The sequence below is a fragment of the Nannobrachium achirus genome (assembly GCF_963921795.1).
Source record: "Nannobrachium achirus genome assembly, chromosome: 20".
Taxonomy (NCBI): domain Eukaryota; kingdom Metazoa; phylum Chordata; class Actinopteri; order Myctophiformes; family Myctophidae; genus Nannobrachium; species Nannobrachium achirus.
This window is the reverse complement of record NC_137827.1, coordinates 33,643,891-33,669,640: the sequence shown is the minus strand read 5'-3', so window position 1 is coordinate 33,669,640 and position 25,750 is coordinate 33,643,891. Positions and strand designations below refer to the sequence as shown.

Here is a 25,750-nt window from a genome sequence, read left to right as displayed (position 1 = left end):
GCCCTATCTTGCCATCAGGCAGGAAGTTTCAGTGAACAGTTGAGCGTTGGGGAGGAGGGGGCTCGGTTGCCGGGAGAAATGGCGTGAATGTGAATGACGGTTGCCAATAAGCCGCTTTTCGGACGTTTCAACCGGATAACTACAGAATGGGACATGTCTTTGCATGGGTAGCTTGAAGTTTCGAACCTGTCTACGGAGTTACGCGAAAACTCTTCGCATGGCAACATGGCAAATGTTAAAGTTGCCATTCGAGTTCGTCCCCTCACTGCAAGGTAAGCCTTCACTCAGGTTGTACTTAGTCTAACTAACCGTTTTGCATTGAAACTAATTCTGTATAAATGGGCGACGGGACGTCAACAATAAGCCAGCCTGCGTGCATGTTCATTACAATTCCTCTGTAACTTGTTGTGAGCGTGACACTGTTGTTACTAACCAAGGGAATTGTCCTTGTGGGCGCTGCGCTGACGACGAAGTCCACTCTCGAACGACTCCCATGTATTATTATTTACACAGTGGTGTATCGGTGTTAACTAAAGTAACATCTCAAGTACAATTTTGTGGTATTTGTACTTTACTTCCAATTTCCAATACTTTTACCTTACCACTACTCCACTACACCTCGGATCCAAATATTGTACTATTACTTTTGATACCAATACTTTTGTACTCAAGTAAATTTAGAATACCATACTTATTCCAGAGTATTTCTATATGCGTTTATAGGCATTTACAGTATAAAGAAGCACATGGTGATGGTGAAACACGACAGCAACTGTAGCTGTCAGTATAAGGAGAGGGAGGAGAGGAGGGGGTGGTTACTAATGTCCAGGCCAGGGAAATCAAATCACAGGCAGTCTTGCATGGAAACCAATATTTAGCTCTACCTCTAATAATATAAATTATTATAATATAATTAAAGCTGCACACATTACTCCATTATCTGATATTGCAAATGCCTTTGCAGTAGAGAATTCGATTAGTTGTGATGTGATACAAAACATTTGACCATAATGTCTTTATTACCTTTAGTTGACTATTCACCTTTGTTTCACAACAAAAAAGTGAGGGGAAAAATCCCCCATTTTACAGTGCTGTAAAATTCTATGTTGAAGTAGCACAAAAACACAGGGAGGCAGTAAAGTCAGCAAGTCCCACTAGAGCACCCCCACTACTTTTAGGCCAAATTACTACAGCATGTTGAGTTAAAGGTCTTTGGGGGAGCCAGAGGTTGGAGATATTTGAAATACATTCAGTGCTTGCTGGCTATTTTGCTCATGTAATTAATCTAAAACCGTCTTACAGAATGCCAAAAATGTTCAAGCTGCAGTATGAAGGACCAGAAAACAATTAATTAAGACAGTCTTCATGACATTTTGCAACACAAACATACTGATGTTCACCGTCATGGAAATCTATGGTTCCTGCCTGCCTGGCAGGTCTGGATGCATTACATATTCAGAAAACAACCTTCTGTGTCACAGAGATAACATTTAAAGAGAGCCCAGTCAGCCATGTTTGTCAATAGGCCTGGCATAAGCATGCAGTCTTTTGTTTCACTGTTCAGCAATAGCTTACAGCGACCATAACTGAATGGGTAGTGTGGTCATTTGTGAAACAGAAGGACCATGGTTCGTGTCCGGGCCCCGGCTATTTGTGTCCCTGAGCAATATTAACTGCTCACCCCTGAGCACTCATCATGACCATCTGAGCAGTAATCAGCTTGGTGAATCTGAAATTGAACTTCAACGAAACAATGATCTCCCTTCCCTTGACTGTATGGAATAGTCTGGAATATAGACCTCTCAAAAGAGCAGGCAGATCCCAGATGAGTTAAAAAAAAAAAAAAAAAAAAAACACAATTGTCAAAGTGCTCTATTTTGGTTTGTATCAAAACAGAGTTGGGGTTTTACCATTTTCCATGGAAAATAGTAAAACCAGAGAATGCAAGGGGGTTGATGCACCAACCACCCCCTTGCATTTCTCTTCTCCTTCATGTTGATGAGAGCCTGGTTAGAGATTGAAGGCTGTGGTTTAGGGCAGGGCCAGTGGCAAAACGAAACCCGCAGGGAAAGGCACACGATTACGACAGCCTCCTTGTCTGCTGTGTGCCACAAACTGAGGCCATCAAAGTGCTGAGTATTGCGTGATGTTGCACGCCGTGCTAGCATTTCACCATTATTATCACCCTTGGACATTTAAATTCACTCTGCGAGAGGCTTCCTCCAGTTTCACTCTGTTGCATCAGATGTGCCTTGTTCAGCAGCTGGGGTGCATACAGCTGGCCCTGTTCCTCTCTCACACACACGCGCGGGCGCACACACTTTTGTTCTGGAAAGTGTTCCAACTGCTTCATGCGTGTGTGGGGCTGTTTTCATTTGAATCTGAAGTTCTGAACTGTTCAACACTGCACACAACTCACATTTTGCCAGTTTAGTGGACTTGAGACACACACATGCGCACGCACACACACACACACACACACACACACACACACACACACACACACACACACACACACACACACACACACACACAGAAGACACACACACACACAGAAGACACATTGTTGCAACTGTCATATGATGGCCCAATTTCATATTATCAAATTATCTTGAATTGATCTGAACTTGTCTGCCAGAAGAACAATAATTCGATTTGTAATCCTTATACCACTGTTGTATATTTGATGTTTGTACAAAAGAAGCTGCTACTCTTATTATTGTACCACTTTAAATGCTTCATTTGAAAATCAAATAAACAAAGTTTAAAAAAAAAGAGAACAATAATTCGATTAAATCTTTATTTCAGACCAAGAAAGATCTATATCCCAATTAAAAACAGAACACAATAAAAACAAAAACAAATGATAAGTAGCCTAATCTTTGTTTGATAAGGTAGTACTTTCAATACACTAAACTACTGAAGGTGTCTCTTGTTTGGTCGGATTTACAATATGTATTTACAATATGTTTTCGGCACCTGGTCTTTCCTTTCACAGACATTCATCACTTCACATTACTTTTCCTAATATGGATATGTTTATTACGTTAACATGGATGCTTATTGAGAGACGAGTTAAGAAAAGCTGTCATTCCTTTCTTGTCCACAGGGAGTGTTTGGATGGAGGAAAGCTGGCTGTGCAGGTGGAGGACAAGTTTGTTAGGATCCGAAATGTGAAGGTGAGTGCTTTCAGTAATACAGACCAACAACACACACTTTCACTACTAGGTGGGTGGGTGTGTGTGTGTGTGTGTGCGTGCGTGCGTGCGTGCGTGTGTGCGTGCGCGCGCGCGCGCGCATCTGTGCACTTGAGATTCAGTGAGAGTGATTCTGTGATTGTGTTTACATGTTAGGTATTTCTTTTTTTTTGGTGTGGGATGTATAGGTCCCAGTGAGGTGGGTGCATTCAGTCTATCTCACTGACAGGATGTTTACAGTCTTGGATCGGCCACTTCCTGCTTGATTCCTCTGCTGTTTATTATTGAGCCTGCCTTACACACACTGTTGGACCGACAGGTCCTCCAGGCAGATGCATGCACTGGCACTGACTGCAGAACACACAAAAGCACAAACAACAGCAAACGACTAACAAGAAAGATACTCCAGATACACGAAATACGAGCCTCTGTTTGTAACAAAGAGCATTTTAGGAAGGACCTTTGAAGCTCTGACATGTCGCAAAAGATGATTAGTAATGAACTAAACCATCCTTAAAGCTAAATAAAGTGCTTTAAAAAGAAAAGTGCTTTCCCAGAATGACATGATCCTCCGTCTTTGGTGCTGAGCCAAACTGCAAAAGCAGCTACATTCAGGAACCTGAAGATGACTGCAAGGTCGAAACATAGTTTTTGCTGCTGTTTAATAGCGTTTTGGAGCATCTTAAGTGAGTTGCAAGCCCTTCCTTTTGTCAAACTTCATTCACTACAACATAAAGCATCGTCTAAGATTACATTTGTTTCACAATGTGCTTTGTGCTTTTTAAGGTTATTTATAATAATAATAATAATGGATTGCATTTATATGTGATTTAAGAAATATATTTTGTTACCAATTACAACAACTTAGATTTTTTTTCTTAACACAGGCACACTGTTGCAGTTTCAACACTTTCAGTGTTGGTGTCGAGTATTTAGTAATCAGGCAGCTTTCAGTAGATGACTGAGTAGCTGTGATTTGTTGAAGCCACATTGTTATAGTCTGTATGCTGCTGCAACGGAGTGGCGCCTGCTACCGTCTCTGAATAGCTACCAGGAAAAATGCTGTTATTCTAAAGAAGGAAATATGTTCTGATTTATATTAGGAAAGAATTCCTTTGATAGTTTCTAGGATTGGAGTGGTTTCTTTGAGCACACTCAGACAAATTTGATGCGGTTGCATTTGATAATAAACTGCTGCAAGTATGGCTACTGCATCATTTTCTTTGAGTGTGTTCTTTATGGATATATTTGTAAATGATGTATGTACATGTTCTGAGCAATTTCAGAAGAGTTACACACACACACACACACACACACACACACACACACACACACACACACACACACACACACACACACACACACACACAAAACACAAAACACAGGAAAAGGACCAGATTCTTGTACACTACATTTGGATCTTTTTTACACACTGTTGTATGTAGAGAAGGCAGACAAAGGGACGAGCAGGAAGTCACTTCAGAATGACGGTGACAGTTGAGCCACATATGGCCTCCTTCTGTCGGGGAGTGTGTTCAACACGCTGTGGTTCTGGCTCCCATGGGAATCATCATTTATGGAAAATGGGACACTTTTGGAGTAATTCAAGACAGAGAGAAGAGGGATTCCTAGAGGACAATAAACTACAGGGATACTAACACCAAGACTCATATTGTATTATAACTGAATTGAACTGAGTAAGAGGTGAAATGTGAAAAGAGAAGAGATACAATGTATGCAAGTGAGAGATTATAATACAAATCTTGCTGACTACGCTCAGGATGATTAGTTTCTTTCAAGGATTAATTTTTACATGGGTTAGGGTCCAACTGAAGATGAATAGATGTACTAAAACAGACAAACATTTTGGCTCTGCTGCTTTCTTCAGTGGCTGTCTCTTTACTGAGAGCACTAACAGGGCAGTGTTGCTCTTAGCTAAATCTGTGTGCCACAAGGCCATTGTTGAGTGTCATAACAGTACTTAGGGGCTAAAGAAACAGGTTAAAGAGTCAGTTAATTGTGTGTGAGGATTGAGAATTGATACTAAGGCTGCACACAGAAAAGTACAAGTTAACATTGACAGGCATCCTGGGTGCACTGCAGACATAATTTGAGTCATCAGTTTAGCCCAGTCAGTTTAATATGATAGGGTGAACACAGTGATTATAAAGTGATGCTCAGTGGCCGTAAGCCTGATGTTGTCCTGTCCTAAGCAACAGCTCTGCCTGGGCATGTCTTACCATGATAGGTACCGTACCAATACCTTCATAGTAAGTGAACAGGAGAAGAGGGTGATTAGTGTTAACCCAGTGAGGTCGATAATGTACTAAACGCTTCAATGCTTGCAATGAATGGAAAAAGATTGTCTGAAATTCAAGTCCACACTCCAGCAGTACCACAATACTAGAAGAAGGCCTGTATAAGATCTAATGCAACTTTACTGTTTCATTTGTTTACTAACCATGCTGTTTGTCAAAGGTCCATACTTTAGTAAAATATAGTAGATAGCTATAATTGGCAACACAAAGCTACACAATTCACACAGTATTGTATATTATACCATCGTGTTACTTAAGCCTGATGTATGCTTCGGTGACAAATGTTGTATGACATTTCACTCAGCAAAGATAATGTACTTTCAGAACTTTTCAGCACTTTTTAGATGATTAAAATACATTATGTTGAGCAGCACATTACACAACAGAGTATGGCCTTGACCTGCTCTGTTATGTAAAGTGTCATGAGATGGCACTAATAATCACAATTAAATTACATTGACTGAAGTCGCCTTTGTCGCCGAAGCATGAATTAGCCTTAACACTGCCGTTGATCCTATGTACTTGGTGATTATTAGATTCTGATTGCACTTAATCTTTTGACACTGGTCATTAACCCAATTCAAAAACATTGAAGCGTCTAAGAAAACACAGCATTAAAATAAATTGTGATTGATCCCCAAAATGTCATGTCTCTGTGAATGAATGAATGAATGAATGAATCGTTTATTTCGATAATCAGTGAGACATTACAAGTCAAATTTCGTTTCGTTTCTTTTTTTCTGTCCCCTACCTCTCTCCAGCTGGATGGACGTTCAGACAGCGCTGTAGATTCCAGGGACAAGCTTCTAGAGTTTGGTTTTGACTACTGCTACTGGTCAGCTGACCCCGCAGATCCCCGCTATGCCTCACAAGAGGAGGTAAGACACCTGTACTGTACATTATGGAGATGTGGCATCACTCTATTCTCTTTTAGGGACGGGACGATAATCGTTATTATCGCTTATCGTGATAAACAACACTCACAATAATCATATCGTGGAGTTTTACATTTATTGTGAAATTATCCTCCGTCATGCACTGGGATCAATTCATAGTTTATTTGCCGAGCTGCATATCCGGTACCATTTAAACCCTCTAGAATTGGTCAAATGGACCTGGAAATGATGTACTTGATACCGTCCTTTTTTGAATCTCTACCAAATCTTGGAAAAAGACGCGTTGTGAGCTTGTATTGTAGGTCTGCTCTTTTTTGGCAAATGTTCCGCCCCAGGATAATGGATGTTGGGGATATTTTGTATATCATGATAATATCGTAAATTGCAATTTCTTTGGTCACAATATATGCATTTCTGGTCCACGTTACACTGATAAGAACTAGATGCGCGCACAGGTCGGTACCAAAATTAGCCAATGAAACCAGCGCTCCCCAAAACAACAGGTCTGGGGATTGGTGGGAATTACATTACATGATACAGTCACCTGTGCATTTAGTCTCAATGTTTGTAAACAAGAAATGGGTCTATAATCGTGGATGTTTGCTGTCGTCATGCTATGGTCCATGCTCCGGACAGGGTGTAGGCTGTGTGCATGTACGTGCCAGGCCAACCGCTAAACACTGGTCAGGACTCTACATTTGCCAGTCACAATCTCCGTGTACCAAAGGACAATGAGGCAAAAAGGAAATGCTGTCCTTAAAGACAAACCACAACAAGAAGGTTGTTTTTGCGTGCGTGCGTGCGTGCGTGCGTGCGTGCGTGTGTTTGTGTTTGTGTTTGTGTGTTTGTGTGTGTGTGTTTGTGTGTTATTATTTTTTGAGCGGTGGTTACACCGTCTCCTATACGTGGCCGTGTGTGTATGCGTGTGTGCGTGTCTGTATGTAGCCTGAAGTACCTTTTTTGACCACACATGTTAAGGGAGGGGCGCTGTTGTTCAGGCCAGGCCAGACACACACACACACACACACACACACACACACACACAGGCACCCCCCCCCCCCCCCCCCCCCCCCCCCCACGACCACCGCTCAGTTCACACGGGTGTGATTTTTCCTTTACAGATGGTTGTTTAGGGGATTGGATATCACTCCATCTGTTGCCCCGAAGTCTTTGTGCCTCAGCCCTGGCACGGCCATAGTCAGCTGCCTTTCATGTCTGTGCTGTGATTGGATGATTAGATCTCTTTTAGTGTTCTGATTGGAGGTTGCTGCTGCAACCGGAGAAGGGGCTTCGGCTCAGGCTGCCCAAAAACAAAACGGGGAAAGCGCCCTGCCTGATCATAATTATTGCAGGAAGAACACTTGAACATGTTTTGATGTTGACGACCCTATTTTTAGAGCTCCCATTGTATTTGTGTTCTTATTCTTTTGTTTCTTATACGACACAATAGCTGCGTTAGTGGCTTTACATTATTTCTATGTTACTGTCTTTGTTTATGGAGATCCACTCCCGTCAGGAGGACTGACCTTCCTCCTCTCTGAGACTGTTCTTTGTATGCGTTGGTGAAAGACTGGGCTGTGCTGTGACTACAGCCTACACACAGACGCAGAGCAAGACACAGTACAGCAGTTATCCTCTCTTTCTCTCTCTCACTCACACAGTCTCTCTGCCTTGGTTGTCAGCCTCCATCCTTGGCTGAGTCCAGTGTCCAGTCAGAATGGCCTGGCGGCCACTGACCACATTCCACTGGTGACACAGGGTGGGCGACGAGGGTCTGTGTGTGTGTGTGTGTGTGTGTGTGTGTGTGTGTGTGTGTGTGTGTGTGTGTGTGTGTGTGTGTGTGTGTGTGTGTGTGTGTGTGTGTGTGTGTGCGTGTGCGTGCGTGCGTGTGTGAGAGCGAGAAGGGGAGAGAGAGGGAGAGGCAGAGATACTGTATATATATTGGGGGAGGGGTTAATACAAACCAGGGCCACTCTGACCTATTTTCCCCAGCCCGGAAGTCAATAAACTGGTCTCATGATTGAATCTGGTTGATGGCCACGTCAGACAACACACGTGATTGAACATCACAGTTGAAAACATTTGGATGAACTGCTGGCTGAATGTGTGTCTTTGGTTTGCATCTGTCATCTGAAGAAAGGTCAGATATATGGAGCTGTGAATATCATCTCCAGCACATCTATGCTATAGTTAGTTAGGACTTTTTTTATCATATTTTTTCATAAATGCATTTTCGTACTATATTTACCCTATCTTTTGTCACAGAGCTGAGACACTGGATTCTCTTCCTGTAAAGTCCCTATGGGGCAGAGACAATCTGAGGCCGTGGTGGAACGAATGAGGCTCTGGATCTTAACTTGTGCTTTTCCAGTCCAGTGCTATCCCACCACACCCAGTAAGCTCCTCTGAGACCATGGCCTCATAGCCCCCCCATGCACTGTACTTCCCCTCCCAGCCCTCTCCTTCCATCTCCCCTGTCTGCCTCTGTGTTGTCTGGCCAGCCCCTCCATCACTGATACTATACACAATGTTCTCCAGCAGGGAGTCGTCTGCATATGGTCGACCCTTATTTAAACAGAAATAAGAAAGGGGTGTTTAACATGGATCCTGGTGTCTTTAAACTATAGTTTGGAAGCCAAAATAGGGATGTGTGTTACTGGTGGGTCCCCCACATGACAAGGTTTTTATGACTGCGGTTCCAGGGCTCAAAGATAGCTTTAATTTCTCACTTGGGACGCAGGCTGAGCTAGTATCTCTATTATGGGAGAGAGTAGATTATGGAAAGAGAGAAGGCCGGGGAGAGCTGTGTTAGGTGAGACGAGGTACGCTACGATGTTGGAACAGGGCAGACGCACAGCCGCAGTCTATAATGGAAGCCAGCTGTTGAGTTAACACGATGGAGAAGTGGGGGTTATTTGTCTAAACACGCTGCCTTTTTGCCAGGCATAGATATCGTTTTAATGTATTACAGCATTTTCCACTATTTAATCAACGCAGCACACTTCACTGCTCTCATTGGCTATGGGGGAAAGGGAAATGAAAAAGAGGGGGAAAGAGGATAGGGTTTAGATAGATGAAGAGAAAATGGAATGGAGAGAGAGCGAGGGAATAAATGGAGACAAGGCGGAGAGAATTCCATGTTTGGAGGGGGGAGGGAAAGGCAAGGGGGGTTCACTGACCCCCCCCCCCCCCCCAACCCTCGCCTGCCAAATTCACAGCTGCCTCACTTAAGTCATTTCTTCCCGTTAAATTTCAGCGCAAAGACGTCACTGTCAAGGGTTCAGTTTGCAGCACAATGCTGGTGTTTTATTACCAAACACAGTCAGTCCTCCTCCACACTTTCTCTCTCTCTCTCTCTCTCTCTCTCTCTCTCTCTCTCTCGGTGTCTCTCTGCCCTTGTTAATAACAGTGTGTGTGCGTGGTTTGATTATGCTCTGGGTGTATCTGGGTCTGTGTGTCAGCAGTGCTGTTCTAGATCTAGACTGACTGAGGGGGAAGAATAGTCTCTCTGTATGGGAAGGAATCCCCCAATCGCACACTCGGGAGCATTTAATCCCTTTCACACACATTGGTCAGGGCTGGTCTGAGACCCAGCCTGGGTCCCATTAGCCACAGACGGGACGGTGAGCCCCAGTGCTGTCAACACAGAAATATGAAATATAGCCCATATGGAGGCAGGTAGGGCACCTGTGATTTACATGCATGGTGGTGCATTGCAGAGCATGGTAAAGGGAGTAATTGCGACCGTCAGGGAGCAGTTTACTATGAAAACCTCCACCGGCCGTCCGTCCGTCCGTCCGTCACACGTCACACGTCACACCTTTGTTTGTGTACGGTGTGATGTCATATATCTTCAGCATGACATCACACCACATGTGTACACAAACCTTTGTGTACGTTGCTGTGGCAACAGTCTGTTGTTGCTGGTCTGTTAGTGTACGTTAGCAACCACCTTAGCAACCATGGTTTTACCCTAGCAACCAACTGTTTACCCTAGCAACCAACTGTTTACCATAGCAACCATGTTTTTTTACCCTAGCAACCAACTGGGCATAAAAGGGATTCTGTTAGGGATCTCCATATATGGGCATAAAAGGGATTCTGTTAGGGATCTCCATATATGGGCATAAAAGGGATTCTGTTAGGGATCTCCATATATGGGCATAAAAGGGATTCTGTTAGCTGTTAGTGATCTCCATATATGGGCATAAAAGGGATGCTGTTAGGGATCTCCATATATGGGCATAAAAGGGATTCTGTTAGGGATCTCCATATATGGGCATGAAAGGGATTATATTAGGGATCTCCATATATGGGCATAAAAGGGATTGTATCCCAGATGATGCCCTGTTAGGAGATCCACACTAACAGAATCCATATATGGTCCTACCGACAGCTGCTATAAGCCAACCGTTATTGTGGAGATAAGCGACCAACGGTCGCTTATCTCCCGATTAGGGAGTCTTACTGGTGTTACAAGATGTGAATGTTTGGGTAGGCCTGCCGCCTTACTGCATCAGGTACCATAGGCTCAGTTAAGCTGTCAGTCACAGAAAAAAAGAATCAGAATTACTAATTGTCAAAATGTTGTTATACAGTATACTGTAAACCCATGCGACAAACAACCCCACCCATCTAGCAAGAAATGTTTTCTCCTTGCATGATGCAACAAACAATGAACAGCATCTGCGGGTATGTGCCTACAATGTGACACAGGTCTGCTACATACAGTAGTATGCGTTGCACTGATTTATTGCCCAATGATGGAGCCTATACCGCTCTAGTACAGTGCCCTATGGATGCCAGATGAGAAGGCTGGAGAACTCATTCCCTGCCGTCCATAAAGACTGCAACATTCACTCGTGTGTGTGTGTGTGTGTGCGTGCGTGCGTGCGTGCGCGCGCTCTGCCTTGGCTGCTTCAACTAGTATTGTGGGCGGAACATCGAAAATCCTCCAAAGGCTCTTTCCAGATATGGTTTTTATTTATTTGTTTAAAGTCCAGTCGTTGCCCCAGGGGGGACCTTGGGGCTGCACTGGAACCATGCCCCTTTATTCTCACCCCCCCCCCCCTTGTCCCCCTCTCTCTCTCTCTCTCTCTCTCTCTCTCTCTCTCTCTCTCTCTCTCTCTCCCATGTGTAGGCAGGCCCTGAATAATGAAGAGCAGCCTGTCTTTCCCTCGACCCCCCCCCCCCCCCCATACATCACCTCTCTGGCCTTCCATGCAAATTTGACCTACAAATTCTGCAAATGTGTGACAAATAATTGCGCTGTTGAATTCCAGCCAAACAACTTCCTCTCTTGTCTGTTGCTGCCGTCTCCCAGACTCCCTGTCTATGTCTGTCTGTCGCTCTGTTCCCCTCAGACTTCACGTGTATCACTCCTTAATCCTTTGACCCTGATTATTTCGCTTGTAGGAAGTTGAGACGATTCGAGGATCTGTCCAATGACATTTCTTCCCCATCTGTAAACACATAAGCATGCAGCTTTGCTGAGGGACCGGCTGTGGTGTTTGTGTAGCCCAGTTCCAAAGCGTGAGACGGAAACTGGGTGACCTTAGGCTCCTTTTTCTGCTGTCCAGTCCTGGAGACACAGAGAGGCTGAATGATTTTTAAATGTTTTTTTTAGTGGCTTTTGGACTGTTTATTTGCAATCAATAACTCAATTCAGGATTTATTATACCTTATTGGTATAAAGTGCAATTAATTATATATTCTGCAGTCAGTGTCTTCCATTTGGAATGAGAGACGGAAAGAGAAAGAGATGCATTTCTTCTCTCTCTGGATTGAAGTTTTGTGCAGCTGTTGGGTCTGTTCCACAGAGCAGAAAAGAGAAACTCCTCTGGAACTTGCCTTGTTTTCTTTGCAGTCACTTTAAATCAGTAAGCTTCTTAAACTGGCACTGAATAAATACAATTCAAAGTATCACACTATAGTCCTGGCCTGGGACAGGGATGAGAAGGAATGAGAATGAGCAAGCCTGCAGCCGTTTTTGCATGGCTGTTGGCTGTTTATTTTACAGCATCATTGTATGCTCATATTCTATTCCTGGACATAAAGAAGGGGAGACAAGTTTGGATCAAGTTTTTTGGTCAGAGAAACTTTTCAACAGTATGAACATTGCCTTTGCAATCATTTCAATTTCAAGCTTTATTGACACAATGTACTTTACACTACAGCATAAATACATGTTCTCTGTGTCTTTGGACCAACAGACGGGGGGGGGGGGGGGGGGGGGGGTGAGAGGAGAGAGAGAGCCCTGTAGTTATGTACATTAATCTCAGATGGAGCACAGAGACGCAGATCAAGTTTATTTCTTGGCAGTCGCCACTTTTCAATAAGCTTTATTGGCATGAAACACACTTCAGTGTATGTTGAAGTCCATTCCCTTTTAACTGTAAGAGGGAGGGAGAGCTAGAAAGAGTGCAGCTCTCTTTCCGTCTTCTTTTCCTTCTAAATATTCAGTGGCTAGGCCCTACAACACATTTAGTCTAATCTTCAGAGACTCCCTCCCACTGAGTGAAGTTGTGGAGGTTAAATGAATCTGAGGCCGTTTGGTGACGTCAAGGCTGGCGAAGGCAGTGATGGAGAGCTGATGTTTTTAAATGTGGTGAGCTCTTAACGCTGCTTGGTTAGCCTGCAGCAAGCGTCCCTGATGACGTCACACACACACACACACACACACACACACACACACACACACACACACACACACACACACACACAGTTTTACAAGCAGACATGCATTTACAGCACAGCACACACTTGAAAACACACACACACACACACACACACACACACACACACACACACACACACACACACACACACACACCCATTTACAAGCAGACATGCATTTACAGCACAGCACACACTTGAAAACACACACACGCACGCACGCACGCACGCGCGCACACGCACACGCACGCACACACACACACACACACACACACACACGTAAATATAGTCCTCCAGGGCTTAGTGTAGGGCAGGCCACATAAAACCAGACCAGCAACTTAAGTCCTCAACAGCCAATGATTAGAGGCCTAAACCTATTACTACGACATTAAACTCTCTCTCTCTCCCCTAACTTTGTGTTACTCCCTCTCCCTCCCCTCCTTTTCCTTTTTTCCTGTCACTCTCTCTCTTTCTCCCTCTCCCCTTCAGACCCCCACAGACCAGCCTGGTTCTGTACGACCGGTGAAACGCTGTTTATCGGGGTCCCAATCAGATCTCTGGCACAGGACTCAGCTGTTTCCTTGTTTATCAGCAGACGTCATGGTTAAAAATGACCCACTTCTGCTACAACGCAGACATTTTGTCTGGACAAGTGTCCTTGCTGTGGCTCTCAAGTTTTTTATGCTAACAGCTTTTTCTGTCTGCCAGTTTATGTCTCTTTGTTTGTGGCTTTTCATATCTCACTTTTTTTTTTTTTAAATATGTGTCCCTCTCATCTGTCTGTGTGACTGGCTGCAGTGCTCACGTTTCATTGTAATTTTATTACCAGTCCTTACCCGCATTTCCTCCCACCGTCTGTCCGGGCTATTAGATCCCATTGCCTCCAGGGAATGTGAACACGATGGCAGATCCCCATAGCCTGTGCCGAAAATTCTACTAAACAGCTTAAATTTGGAAAAGGTTAAGAATGCGTATGCCAATGGTCAATGCTCATGTGCAATTTCAGATCAATTGGTCAACCCACTGAGGAGAAGAATGGATGAGGCCGGACTGACAGTTTTGTTCATTTAATTGCAGGATTAAAAGTAGGATAGTAGAATTATTAAAATATTTTCCTGCATCATGATAATTGAATATATAACATAGTGGAGCATAGAAGGAGAAATTGGAGAATTGGAATCATATGCATTTGAAAGTCGTGTAGGATTCAAACCCTCAACCTTCTTAGCTCATAGGCCTAGTCCTACTTCTATTCTTTTAAAGATGAGTTTTTGGGCTTTTCTGCCCTTATTTGGATAGTATTAGTGGAGAGTGACAGGAAACAGGGAGTGACACGCAGCAATGGTCGTCGGGCTCAGGAATCGAACCTGCAACACGCTGATAGGCCGCATTAGAGCCTGTATAGTATGTGGTTGCACCTTAACCGCCAGGTCATCGTTGCCCCCGAGGCCCCGACCTAGTTCTACTTTTTATTTCTATGCCTCCTAACCCCCCCTGGTTGGCCCGATGACTTTAACCCGAGCTTCCTTGCCCAGAATGAAATCTATATTCTGCTTTCCTCTCTCATTGTATGACTGTTTGTGTGTTTTCTTTGTGAGGAAAAGCAAACTTGTGGGGGCCTTTGTCATTCTTTTAGATGGGATTTCCTCTGGGTTGGCTGGTCGGTCGCCAGAGAGCTGCGTTCTTCACAGGATGGACATGCGAACACGTGCAAACACGTGTGTGCGCGCACACACACATACACACACACACACACACACACACACACACACACACACACACACACACACACACACACTGTTTATGAAGGCATGTGCGAATTAAAGCAATCCTTTACATACAGTAGGATTTATACAAACACACCATTGCAGACATTAGTGTGCAAGCATATGAGACATTGATGTGCAAGCGCGCACAGCGGTGTTAGACATGTCAGAGGTGCGGAAAGTATGGTTGGGAGAATATTTACTATTCTGTCCCTATCGAAACATAACTGGGACGGCCCACTTGAGACGGCGCACCTCCGTAGTCTCCACCGAAAACAAGCGCTGCCTTACGTCGCATCTTCTAGGAAAACAATAATAGCATACTGTACAGGCCAGGGCCTCTCTCGTGGCAAGAACCTTTTTTTGTGTGTGTGTGTGTGTGTGTGTGTGTGTGTGTGTGTGTGTGTGTGTGTGTGTGTGTGTGTGTGTGTGTGTGTGTGTGTGTGTGTGTGTGTGTGTGTGTGTGTGTGTGTGTGTGTGTGTGTGTGTGTGTGTGTGTGTGTGTGTGTGTGTGTGTGTGTTCTTGTATTGGTGGTTTATGAGGTCAATAAACCTGATTACACGCAACACTATGAGGACTTTTGGAATTGTGAGGACATACACAAAGTCCTCATAATTCTAACAGTGTAGAAGTGTTTCTATACCTCTAAAAGGCCCAAATACCAAGTTTCAGCTATGTCCTTATAAACCACAATTGTATTGTGAGGACTATCTCACTAGTGCCCCCAGTGGCCGGTTGAGTGCTATTGCACCCCTCATGAATAATTCACACAAGTGGCTGCTGATTGGCTGACGGCCGGATGTCCTCATAATTCACTATAAACCCTTTTGTAAATCCCGCCCCATTCTGCCCTGTTACTATGATGGGACATTAACCCTGGGCAGATTGTTTTTATAGTGGAAGTGGATGGGATTTTTTTTCCCTTCATAGCCTCATTACAGCTATATAAAGTACCAAAGGAAAAACACCTAGGTGATATTAATAAAAAGGGAAGACAAAGGTACAGTAGTTACATTGCAAAACAGGGGGTTTACCCGAAAATATATGTTTTAATGTGTTTAATCCCAGTGGGACAGAATCCTCTTTGCAGATTCTTTTATAGTGGAAGTGGATGGGATTTTTTTTCCCTTCATAGCCTCATTACAGCTATATAAAGTACCACAAAAAACACATCTACGTGATATTAATAAAAAGGGAAGAAAAAGGTACAGTAATTACATAGCAAAACAGTAGTTTTCCCCCGAAAAATAAATGTTTTAATTAGTTTAATCCTCTGGATCAGAGATAGAAAGAGAAGCGCATTGCATCTTGGGTACTAGGAAGAGGACAGAGAGAATGTTTCTCCTCACATAATAGGCTGGCTTTTCGTAATTCTGCCCATTTAAATTATATGTACCCAATCGTGACTCTTAGACCATTGATAAGGTACATGTGAACTAGTTTGTTGAAGCTTATTCGTTATGATGAGCGAGATCGCTTGACGCTTGCCGTCGCTATCACCGTACCGGCCGATCTCCGTGTCGCGCACTGCGGACAGTTTTTGAAAGCCTGAAGCAACATTCTCCACTGCACAAACTCCACCCCCGATAGCAAAAAGTGAATGTTTTTTTCTGGTTGGCCAGTCAGGGAGTCTCAGGGACCAATCAGAAGGCTGACAAACGGTCTATTATGTCCTCATAAACCACCATGTGTGTGTGTGTGTGTGTGTGTGTGTTTGTAACATAGTGTGTGTGTGTTTGTAACATAGTATTAACAAATAACAAATTACCAGGAAACTGCCACAACTTTTCAGTGCCACCACTGTCTAACTGATCTACACCCACCTCACAACACAAGAAGCTGACCTTGTGGACAGGTATTTGTTTATAGTATTACTGTTTGCTAGTTACCAATTATGATTAGTAGCAGCCAGTAGCGCTTTTGGGGCCGGACGGGGCCGGACGCCGTGTGGCCAATATATTTCCCACATGCACGGCAAGGATGGCACGGAACAGTGCTAGAACCATAGAGCTATACAAGTGACGACCATGGTAATCAAATGGCTATTCGCATAACAGGTTTACCAGGCAGGCAGTGAGTGGTGGGCTTGCACATACCCCCCTATTCATATGGATAGGCTACTTTAACACCTACTGTAGGTTTCCAGCGGTGACTGTATGTGCATTGTGTGTGTCTCAGGCTACCTGGCCCCATTACTGTGATAGATGAGATTTGTTCAAAGCAAACTTTTAGTTAGCACGCACACATCTAAAGGCGCGCGTGCATGTGACCTGTGTCCGCCCTGAAAAGAAAACCCCAAAGCACCACTGGTAGCAGCTCTGCACAGTCATGTATGCTGATCAGCGTAGCTCCTATATACAGTATCACATGACATCACATCATGTCCATGACATCATGTACAGTACATATGAGTTTAAGTTAACTCCGACATACAGGAGTAGGCAGGCACCCAGGCACCATTTTTACCCTTGGGTAAAAATGCTAATTAAGTTCAAGCCTACAGATAATTTTGGTCACTTTATCATCTAATCAGGCTTTTATGAACACCCTGAACAGTTTTTAATATTTAGATATTTGATGTAAATGTTATCTTTCCCCCCAGGCTCAGGGCCTCTCCACATACACACCCATTGTAACTTCAAACTTAATTTTAACCATGATAGATTCATTAAAAACACACACTATTTTTTTCTGGTGACTCATACTACCCTCCTAATACGTGAGCAGGCCGTGTTTTCTCAATAACCTTTTTCATTTATTTTTAATAATTCTTTGGGAAAATGTGAAAAATATAAATAAATACAAAATAAAATTATTACAAATAAATGAAAAATTGTATTGAAACAACACGGCCTGCTCACGTATTAGGAGGGTAGTATGAGTCACCAGAAAAAAATAATGGGTGTTTTTAATGAATCTATTATGGTTAAAATGGAGTTTGAAGTTACAATGGGTGTGTGTGGGGAGAGGCCCTGGGCCTGGGGAGGCAGACCCATGCAAGGCAGAGTTTTTTGAAAGTGGAATATCCCTTTAAATCCCGATACTGATTCTAGAATTATTCCTCTACACAGTATTACACAGTATAGGCAAAATTCTTGTGTTACGAATTGTGTGTACATCTTGTAGATCAGTGACTTCACTAGCATTCAGATACAGTATATGACACCAAAGTAGCTTACTACAATTATATGAAAGGTCAAATTATTCTAAATAAGCTTGTGACCTTGACCTTTTATCACTGAACTGTACTGTCTGTATACTGTACTGTCTGTACTTTTACTGTACTGTAAAACAGTGCAGTAAAAGTCTGTCTATCAGTGATGACACTGATAGACAAATTGTAGCATTCCCTGTGGGATCATAAAGCACCAAATATGGTGTCTCGTTTGGCTTGAATAAAGCATAGCCTTATTAGCCTACTACCAAGGTTGTCCCGAATATGCCATTTCCTCATTTGTGACACAATGTTACTGCAGTATTTTGATGGAATCGCGCACTTTACGATAGAAGCATGACATTTGGCACACAGTTAAAACATGCCATATGGAAATTCTTTGGCTATAGGGCCATCACAGATTTGTCTTGGGAAACTTGTAGGAGCCAATCAAAGTTGGGCTGTCATAGACTTTACTATACAGTAAAATAATACTAAAAACAAATATGCTTTAAGTAGCATGTGAGGGGTCAAACTAGGTGTTTTTTTTACCGGATTCCCAATCCAATGCATGCATTTGTTTTGCACGAAAAACATTCCTTGGGCTAAAAACGGCCCTCACTTTTCACAGTTTTGTTGGGGCTGTTTCTCAGAAAGGAATGTTTTTTTGTGCAAAACAAATGCTTACATTGGATTCAGAATCCCAAATGACAGACAATTTTTGCCTGAAATGCTCGGACTACGATCAGTCTAACCTGCTTGATCCCTCCAGACTCAAATCTAATCCTCATCTCCTTGCTTGAGGGAGCACTAAAGCACAAGTGGAGGATGCGATTGGAGTGAGACTCTCATCCCAAATACAATTTCTGATGTATACAGTCTGAACAAAGCCAGTGGCTTGTACACACTGTTCAACTCATCAGGTAGATAAAATCGCTCTGCAGTTCAGAGTACACAGTACAAGTCTTTTCTTGAAATCTGATGTCCATCATTGTGGTTTCCAGACTGCATAACTGACCTGTGAAAGGGGTTCAAACACTAAGAGGTTTCACCAGGATGATATATATATATATATATATATATATATATATATATATATATATATATATATATATATATATATAGACACAATATACCGACATACAATTTACTTTATTATTGAGATTGTCATGGATTTAAAGTTCCTTGAAGTACACAATAAGGAGGAGCTCAAGTGGGACACAACGCATGTGAGGATAAAGAATTTGCAACTATATTGCTTTTATCGCCTGAAGAGGTTCGTAGTCTAGGCTACTGCATCCTCAGGCTGGACTACAATAGCTCCATTGAGAGTGTTCTGTCACACCTGGATTCGCCCACAATAATTAATAAAGTTATATCACTGGATTGATCCAGACAGACAAACAGTCTTTTAATTATATAAAAGAAAATAATGTGTGAATTCAATCAAACAAGCCACCTGTCCTGTTCTCTGATTGGCTGTAGCACGTATCTACTCTCAGTGCTGTCACAACCCATGTTAGGCTTTTAGGTTATAGGATGGCAAAAGGATCATCTGGGCTAGCATGTTGCATTGTGAATCGGGCTTAAGAAATCTGTTATACAATCCGGGATGAGGTGCGTGTGTGCGCGTGTGCGTGCGTGCATCCGGCAGTGGTAGGTCACGTCAGACAGTGGGTAGGTAGGAGTCTATGGCATCTCAGTGTAAGGTAAATTGCCCCCATTGATTGACTTAAGAAATCTGAAGATACCCTTACACTTAAACCTTATGCTGTATGTTTACTGTTCAGAGAGAAAGCAATGGTGCACAGTCATTTAGTTAATCATCTGGGGACCCCCTGCCCAAAATAATTCCCTGACCCAGAGGTTGAGAACCACTGCTTTAACTAACCTGAACAAAAAATAAGACATGTGCATAGATTACACAGATTATGTTCCATTTGGTTACATTTGTATATAGTCACTAGTAAGACGACACTATAAGCATAAAGTAACACGTAGGATTTACTTTCACACATATTCACAGTATTTAAAGCCTTGCCTTGTACAGACTGCATAAAAACAAACAAACTGCCAGTTTGCTGTTGACTGTGGGGGGAGGGGCAGCTGCTCACTCAGACAGTTTAGAGTGAGTGCAGTGAGGGAGATGGGGGATGGGCAGGCAGCACAGGTGAATTTGATCAGTGGCTGATTGCATTGCAAGCTAGTAATCAGTAGGCTACAGTGGAAAGAATGAGTGAAAGGGTTTCCCTGCTCAATGTGAAAATGTATAGGCTATTATGTATAGTTTATCTTTGAAAAGAGTGGAGGAGAGCTTAACTCAAATTGGTTAACAATCGGCAGACAAACAGGCAGGCAGGCGGGCAGATAGACAGACAGACAGACAGACAGACAGACAGACAGACAGACAGACAGACAGACAGACAGACAGACAGACAGACAGACAGACAGATAAGGTTAATTTAACCTTGCATCATGAAACTTAGTGTTCATTTGATTCCATTTGTACTGTCAGAGCAGTGTTGATGTTGTTGACTAAAACTAAGACTAAATATATTGACAATTTCGTCAACAAAATCAAAACTAGACTAAAACGTTAGGGAGGGACTAGTAGAGTAATTTTATGTTTGGTTGCTCTCAAGTGTTGCGTGCTGAAAATAGCAGATCTACAAGCTCACAACGTGTCGCGCAACGCGTTGTGAGCTTGTAGATCTGCTATTTTCAGCACACAACCAAGTGTAAAATCAGTTATTACGATGCCATCAAGGCCTGCCAAAATCAAATTATAATTGCCATAATTATTCCTTGCAGCTACAAAAATGATGTCACACAACATGTAACTCAACATTAAAGTAGGGCTGGGTGATAAATCTCAGACCTGCACTTTCTTTTTTTTAAGATAAGTTTTTTGGGCTTTTTATGCCTTTATTTGATAGGATAGTAGACTGACAGGAAATGGGGAGAGAGATGGGGAATGACATGTGGCAAAGGTCGTCCGGATCGGGAATCGAACCGGCGACCAGCATACTAGACTTGTGGATCTGCTATATTTTAAAGATTCACTTAATTTTTCCTTCCTGTGCATTTACCTGCTGGATAAAAACAATGTCATTGCTCTCACCCTGTCATTGCTCTCACCCTCATGAAAGTATTGCCAATGGCTCTTCCCAGTCGTTTACAAAAATGCTCTAGAACAGTGATTGTCAAACTGGGGTCTGGGGACCCCCAGGGGTCCTTGAGGGAGTTCCAAAGGGTCCACAGCAAAATTAGTTTAGTGTCAAAAGCAGTGTAACCAGTTGAAACCAAAATACATTTTGAAAAATGTATTTTTCTGTTTTCCAATCATTTTAGGGATTTATTTTCTTTTACTTACAACTCTGCATTTTAATTTGGTTGTAGTTTACATGAAAATGTTTAAGAACAAGGTTTGATATAGCACTCAATCAACACCTACAACTTGTAGCCTATGGGATAGGCTATAGGCTTTATAAAACATACTGTTCTCTCATTTTGTGCCTTCATTGGAACATCTCCACAATTCTATTTCCTCGAAAATATATTTATGTTCACCTAGGGTACTTCATGTCCATAGCTAAGTGTTGTTGCGACCGTAGGTCGCAGTTACTTGCACACTATCCAAACCTCCACCGGCTGTCCCTCCGTCACTCCCTCCGTCACTCCCTCTGTCACACGTCACACGTCACACTTTTGCCCTGCTCATATCTCTGCAACCGTTGCCCCGATCCATGCCAGATTTTGCACACACACTCCTTGCCTGCCAAACTACAACCTCCAAGGACCCCCGGAGTTTCGGGGACCCCCAGGTCCCTGGGGGACCCCCAGGTGTAAAAAATTACCAAATGTGCAAAAATGACCAAATGACCACCCCAACGGGGCTGCTCACGGGGCATTCCCGGGGACCACCCACTCCTGGTGCTCCAGAACGGATGCAAAAGTGGTGGCGCCCCCAGTGGAGGACCCCCTGCCACTGCAGCTCACATAAAATGCCGTAACTCGGGCTAGGAGCGACCGGGAGAGCCGGGGCCGGTACCTATTCGTCCGCCTTGGCGGCGAGGAGACCCCACCCCTCATTTCTCACATGGCCCTCTAGCGCCACCATGAGGCCGATTCAGATTTTGCCCTAAAATCACGAAAATCACTACACAGTATGTCTACACTCATGTCAACAACATGGATCAGGAAGATTTTGGAAAAACACATTTTTGCTCTATTTATGGAGATAAGCGACCAACGGTCGCTTATCTCCCGATTAGGGAGTCTTACTGGTGTGTATTCAAAAACAAATCATCAACTGGCTCTTGCAGTCTAGCCCCTATCTATGCCCAAACAATGTGACTCGAGTGGGTCCTGTGTCGAGTCGGCAATGTCCGATCTTCTTCTGGCCATCGTATGACAAATGTAAAGGGGGTCGCAGTATCCTATATGCCTGCAGGTTCAACAGTATACAACAATGAATGGATGTTGAAACAACATTTTGAACCAGGGTTTTATGTCAGCCTGCCTTGAATTTAACATGCAGAGAAGCTCCTAGCACCCATATTAATTCACTGCATGCTGACAAAATTAACACGGTTTAAAAGGTTCTAAGCATTTTTTTTCTTCAGGTGCTGCTTTCTGCATAACCAGGATAGATTGTTGGAACAGCACATGGCTTCAATATTTTAGTTTTTGGACATCCTAAATGTACTTGTCTTGGGCTAAGTTAGTGAAGCAGTCATCAGTGAAATGTGAACTACATACACAAAGTATGGGGGAGAGGGCTGAGGAAATCACCCTGTCTATGTAAATAAAATTAATCCATTGATCTCATTTGTCAGTGTCAACTGATAAAGTGTGAAATTACTGTTTGATAGCTGTCAGCCGCATCTGGGCACAGACTAGACCAACCTGGCACTTCCCTGTTCGCACATGTTATGTTTGGGCCAGCTCCGCCCACAAAGGTTGTACTAATATAATGAAATGATGATGAGGGGAGGTGCGTGGGTGGGTGCGATTATATTGCGTCAGTTCATTTATTTTGGATTGGCACTTTTGACCCCCATGGTGGCAGCCTCCAGGAAGAAACCCTAACCCAAAGGGAATACATATGTGCTCATAACAACCACACCAGGGGGTCTGATGAAGTACTATCAACCTCATAGACACATGAAAACCAGAAAACTAACAAAATATGGCACCATGTAAAACAAAGCTGTCATATTTGCAACCAGTCATACAAGTTAATTTGTAGCAGATTTGAGTTTATTGACAGGGGAGCGTTGGGAAGTGAATGTGGGGATGGAGGGTTAATGCGTTGACTGTCCTCACAGCTTGTGGAAGGAAGTAGTCTCTCATCCTGTTGATTCTACAGCCAAAGTTCCCTGATGGCAGGAGAACTGTGAGGGGTGAGATGAGGGTCCTTGTGGTTGTGAGTCGGATGGTGGGGGTCCTTAATGATGGCGGTGGCTACCATGTAATGTAATTTACTGTTATCTGGGACAGATACAGTATAGGCCTAACCATAGACATGCTGACATACATGAAGCAAGTATTGTTGTGAGGGTTGAATTGAAGCATCCATTCCTAAAGTGGTTAGTATAAGTAAGATTGAGGTAATGAAGACCAGAGGTTCCCAATCACCGGTCCACAAGAAGACTTACGGGAATATATTAACATATATGCCAATAGATACCTTATGTGACATATGGCTCATGTATGTCGTAATTTTACATAATGTCTCATATGGATATAGGCTATACGTAGACATATATGGAGGTGGCCAACTTCTAATATGTCACAGACTGTATATGATAAACATATGTTGCATAATATATGTCCTTTATGGCCAGAAATATTCAAGAACTGGCATATATGTCCTTTATGGTCAGACATATTCAAACTGGCAGCCAGTCCATGGTATAAGAAAGGTTGAGAAGCCCCTGACGTGGACAACCCAAATAAATAAATATAAGTCGAAAGCAATTGATAACTAGACATTTGCTGAATTACTCTGGATCTGGTATCTTTATAAAAACATCAACACCTTCCCTATAGTGTTTGTAGTTATTTTGTGTGTACTGTCCTTACATTTGTGTGTGTAATGTCCTTACAAACCCCATTAGTCCTCATAATACATGGTGTAGTTATTGTGTGTGTACTGTCCTTACAAACCCGCATTAGTCCTCATAATACATGGGCGGAGCTTATGGATCTCATTAAAAGTGTCCTCATAATGTAGGATTTTGTATTTTCAGTTCTGTTGGGTGTATCTAGAATCTGAAGCCAGATTTGTGTTCTGTGGACTGAATTGAATTTTTTGATACCATCCACTTGGCTATACAACCACGGGAAAGTGGTGTCCTTACAAACCACCAAACCTCAGACTGTCCTCACAAACCAGTGGAAACCTGTATGTGTGTGTGTGTGTGTGTGTGTGTGTGTGTGTGTGTGTGTGTGTGTGTGTGTGTGTGTGTGTGTGTGTGTGTGTGTGTGTGTGTGTGTGTGTGTGTGTGTGTGTGTGTGTGTGTGTGTGTGTGTGTGTGTGTGTGTTAATGGTTGTATTAAGTCTATCTCCAGCTTGTTTGGGGCCCACAGCCTGCAAGGCATTCTATATACTGTAGCTGTAATTCTGCCCCCCTCTCTCTTTTATCACATCTGCTCCTTCCTGCTCTGCTTGATTCTAGAGCATCCATTTTCCTTCCCACAATGCACCTGGGTTCTTACCACATCTGCATTGTTCATCCAAAGTTTGTGGGGCTGTGATTTGTCAAAGATGGTTGAGTCAGACAGTAAGTAAGCAAGAGCCTATCTCCTGTTACTGTAGCGTGAGGCAGCTTGATGAGTCTTTGGTATGACCCGACCGGGGTTCGAACCCCAACCTCCCAATCTCAGGGCGGGCTACTGAGCTGGTTTTGAGACAGTGAGCACTATTATGTCCTGTTTAAGCAGTTTTTATAGAAGCTTCGCCTCTACCCAATGTACGATCACACTAACCAAACTAATCAAGTGACATTGATTATCTTACAATAAATGTGCAACATTTCATTGGCTAAACATCAATGCAATGTGTTAAGAGTTTGTGGATCACAGATTTTACTACTTTGTGTGATATTGTCATATGATTTAAGTATAAAATAGTTGACTCATTTATCAATAAAACATTAAAGATGAAATTTGGAATAAGGTTGCTGTCCTGTGACATACAGTACCCTGTCAGTACTGTGTCAGGGTAACCTATCTTGGCTAATTCATATTCAGTTGGAACGGCTTCTGCTTGGTTTGTGTTTCGCTCTTTTACTTCAAGAGGTTGAACTAAAGTTTACACTCCCTCTTGGAGGCATTTTGCCGACTCATGGTCAAAAAGGAACACTCTGGCGACAAATGAAAGCACAGATTAAAACAATAGAGATCCTGTACATGGGTGAAAGAGAGACGGGTTTGTGGAGCGATAGAATGATTGAAGTGAAGTTCCTGCTCTTTATGCATGGCCAGGAGGAACCCTCAGTCTTGCTTTGCCCCCACATGGAGCTATTTAAGAGGGGTCAACTTTAACAAGGGCTGTATTGATTCTGTCTGTTTAAGGAGGAGATGTCTGTCTGCCATTTTTTGTTTTAAATGGTAGGATGAGGACAAGACGGGGCGGCGCTAGTCTTTGTCTCCATGTTTGAGCTCCCATTCAGACAAGAGGTAGGGGGCCAAATGTGGTGGTCTGGAGTCCACCTGCTTGGACTTGGGTCCATTTAT

At 43.1% G+C, this 25,750-nt stretch overlaps 1 protein-coding gene across 1 annotated transcript in view; it reads left to right on the top strand.

The window, feature by feature from the left end:
• The first annotated feature begins 74 nt into the window (after window positions 1–74).
• The window catches only part of stard9 (StAR-related lipid transfer (START) domain containing 9), a 58,222-nt gene continuing 32,546 nt past the window's right edge, over window positions 75–25,750 (top strand). The window contains exons 1-3 of the mRNA XM_080750992.1: window positions 75–272; window positions 3,110–3,179; window positions 6,277–6,393. Coding sequence (XP_080607118.1) covers window positions 226–272; window positions 3,110–3,179; window positions 6,277–6,393 — 234 coding nt within the window. The 5' untranslated portion in view covers window positions 75–225. The remainder of the gene's footprint in view (window positions 273–3,109; window positions 3,180–6,276; window positions 6,394–25,750) is intronic.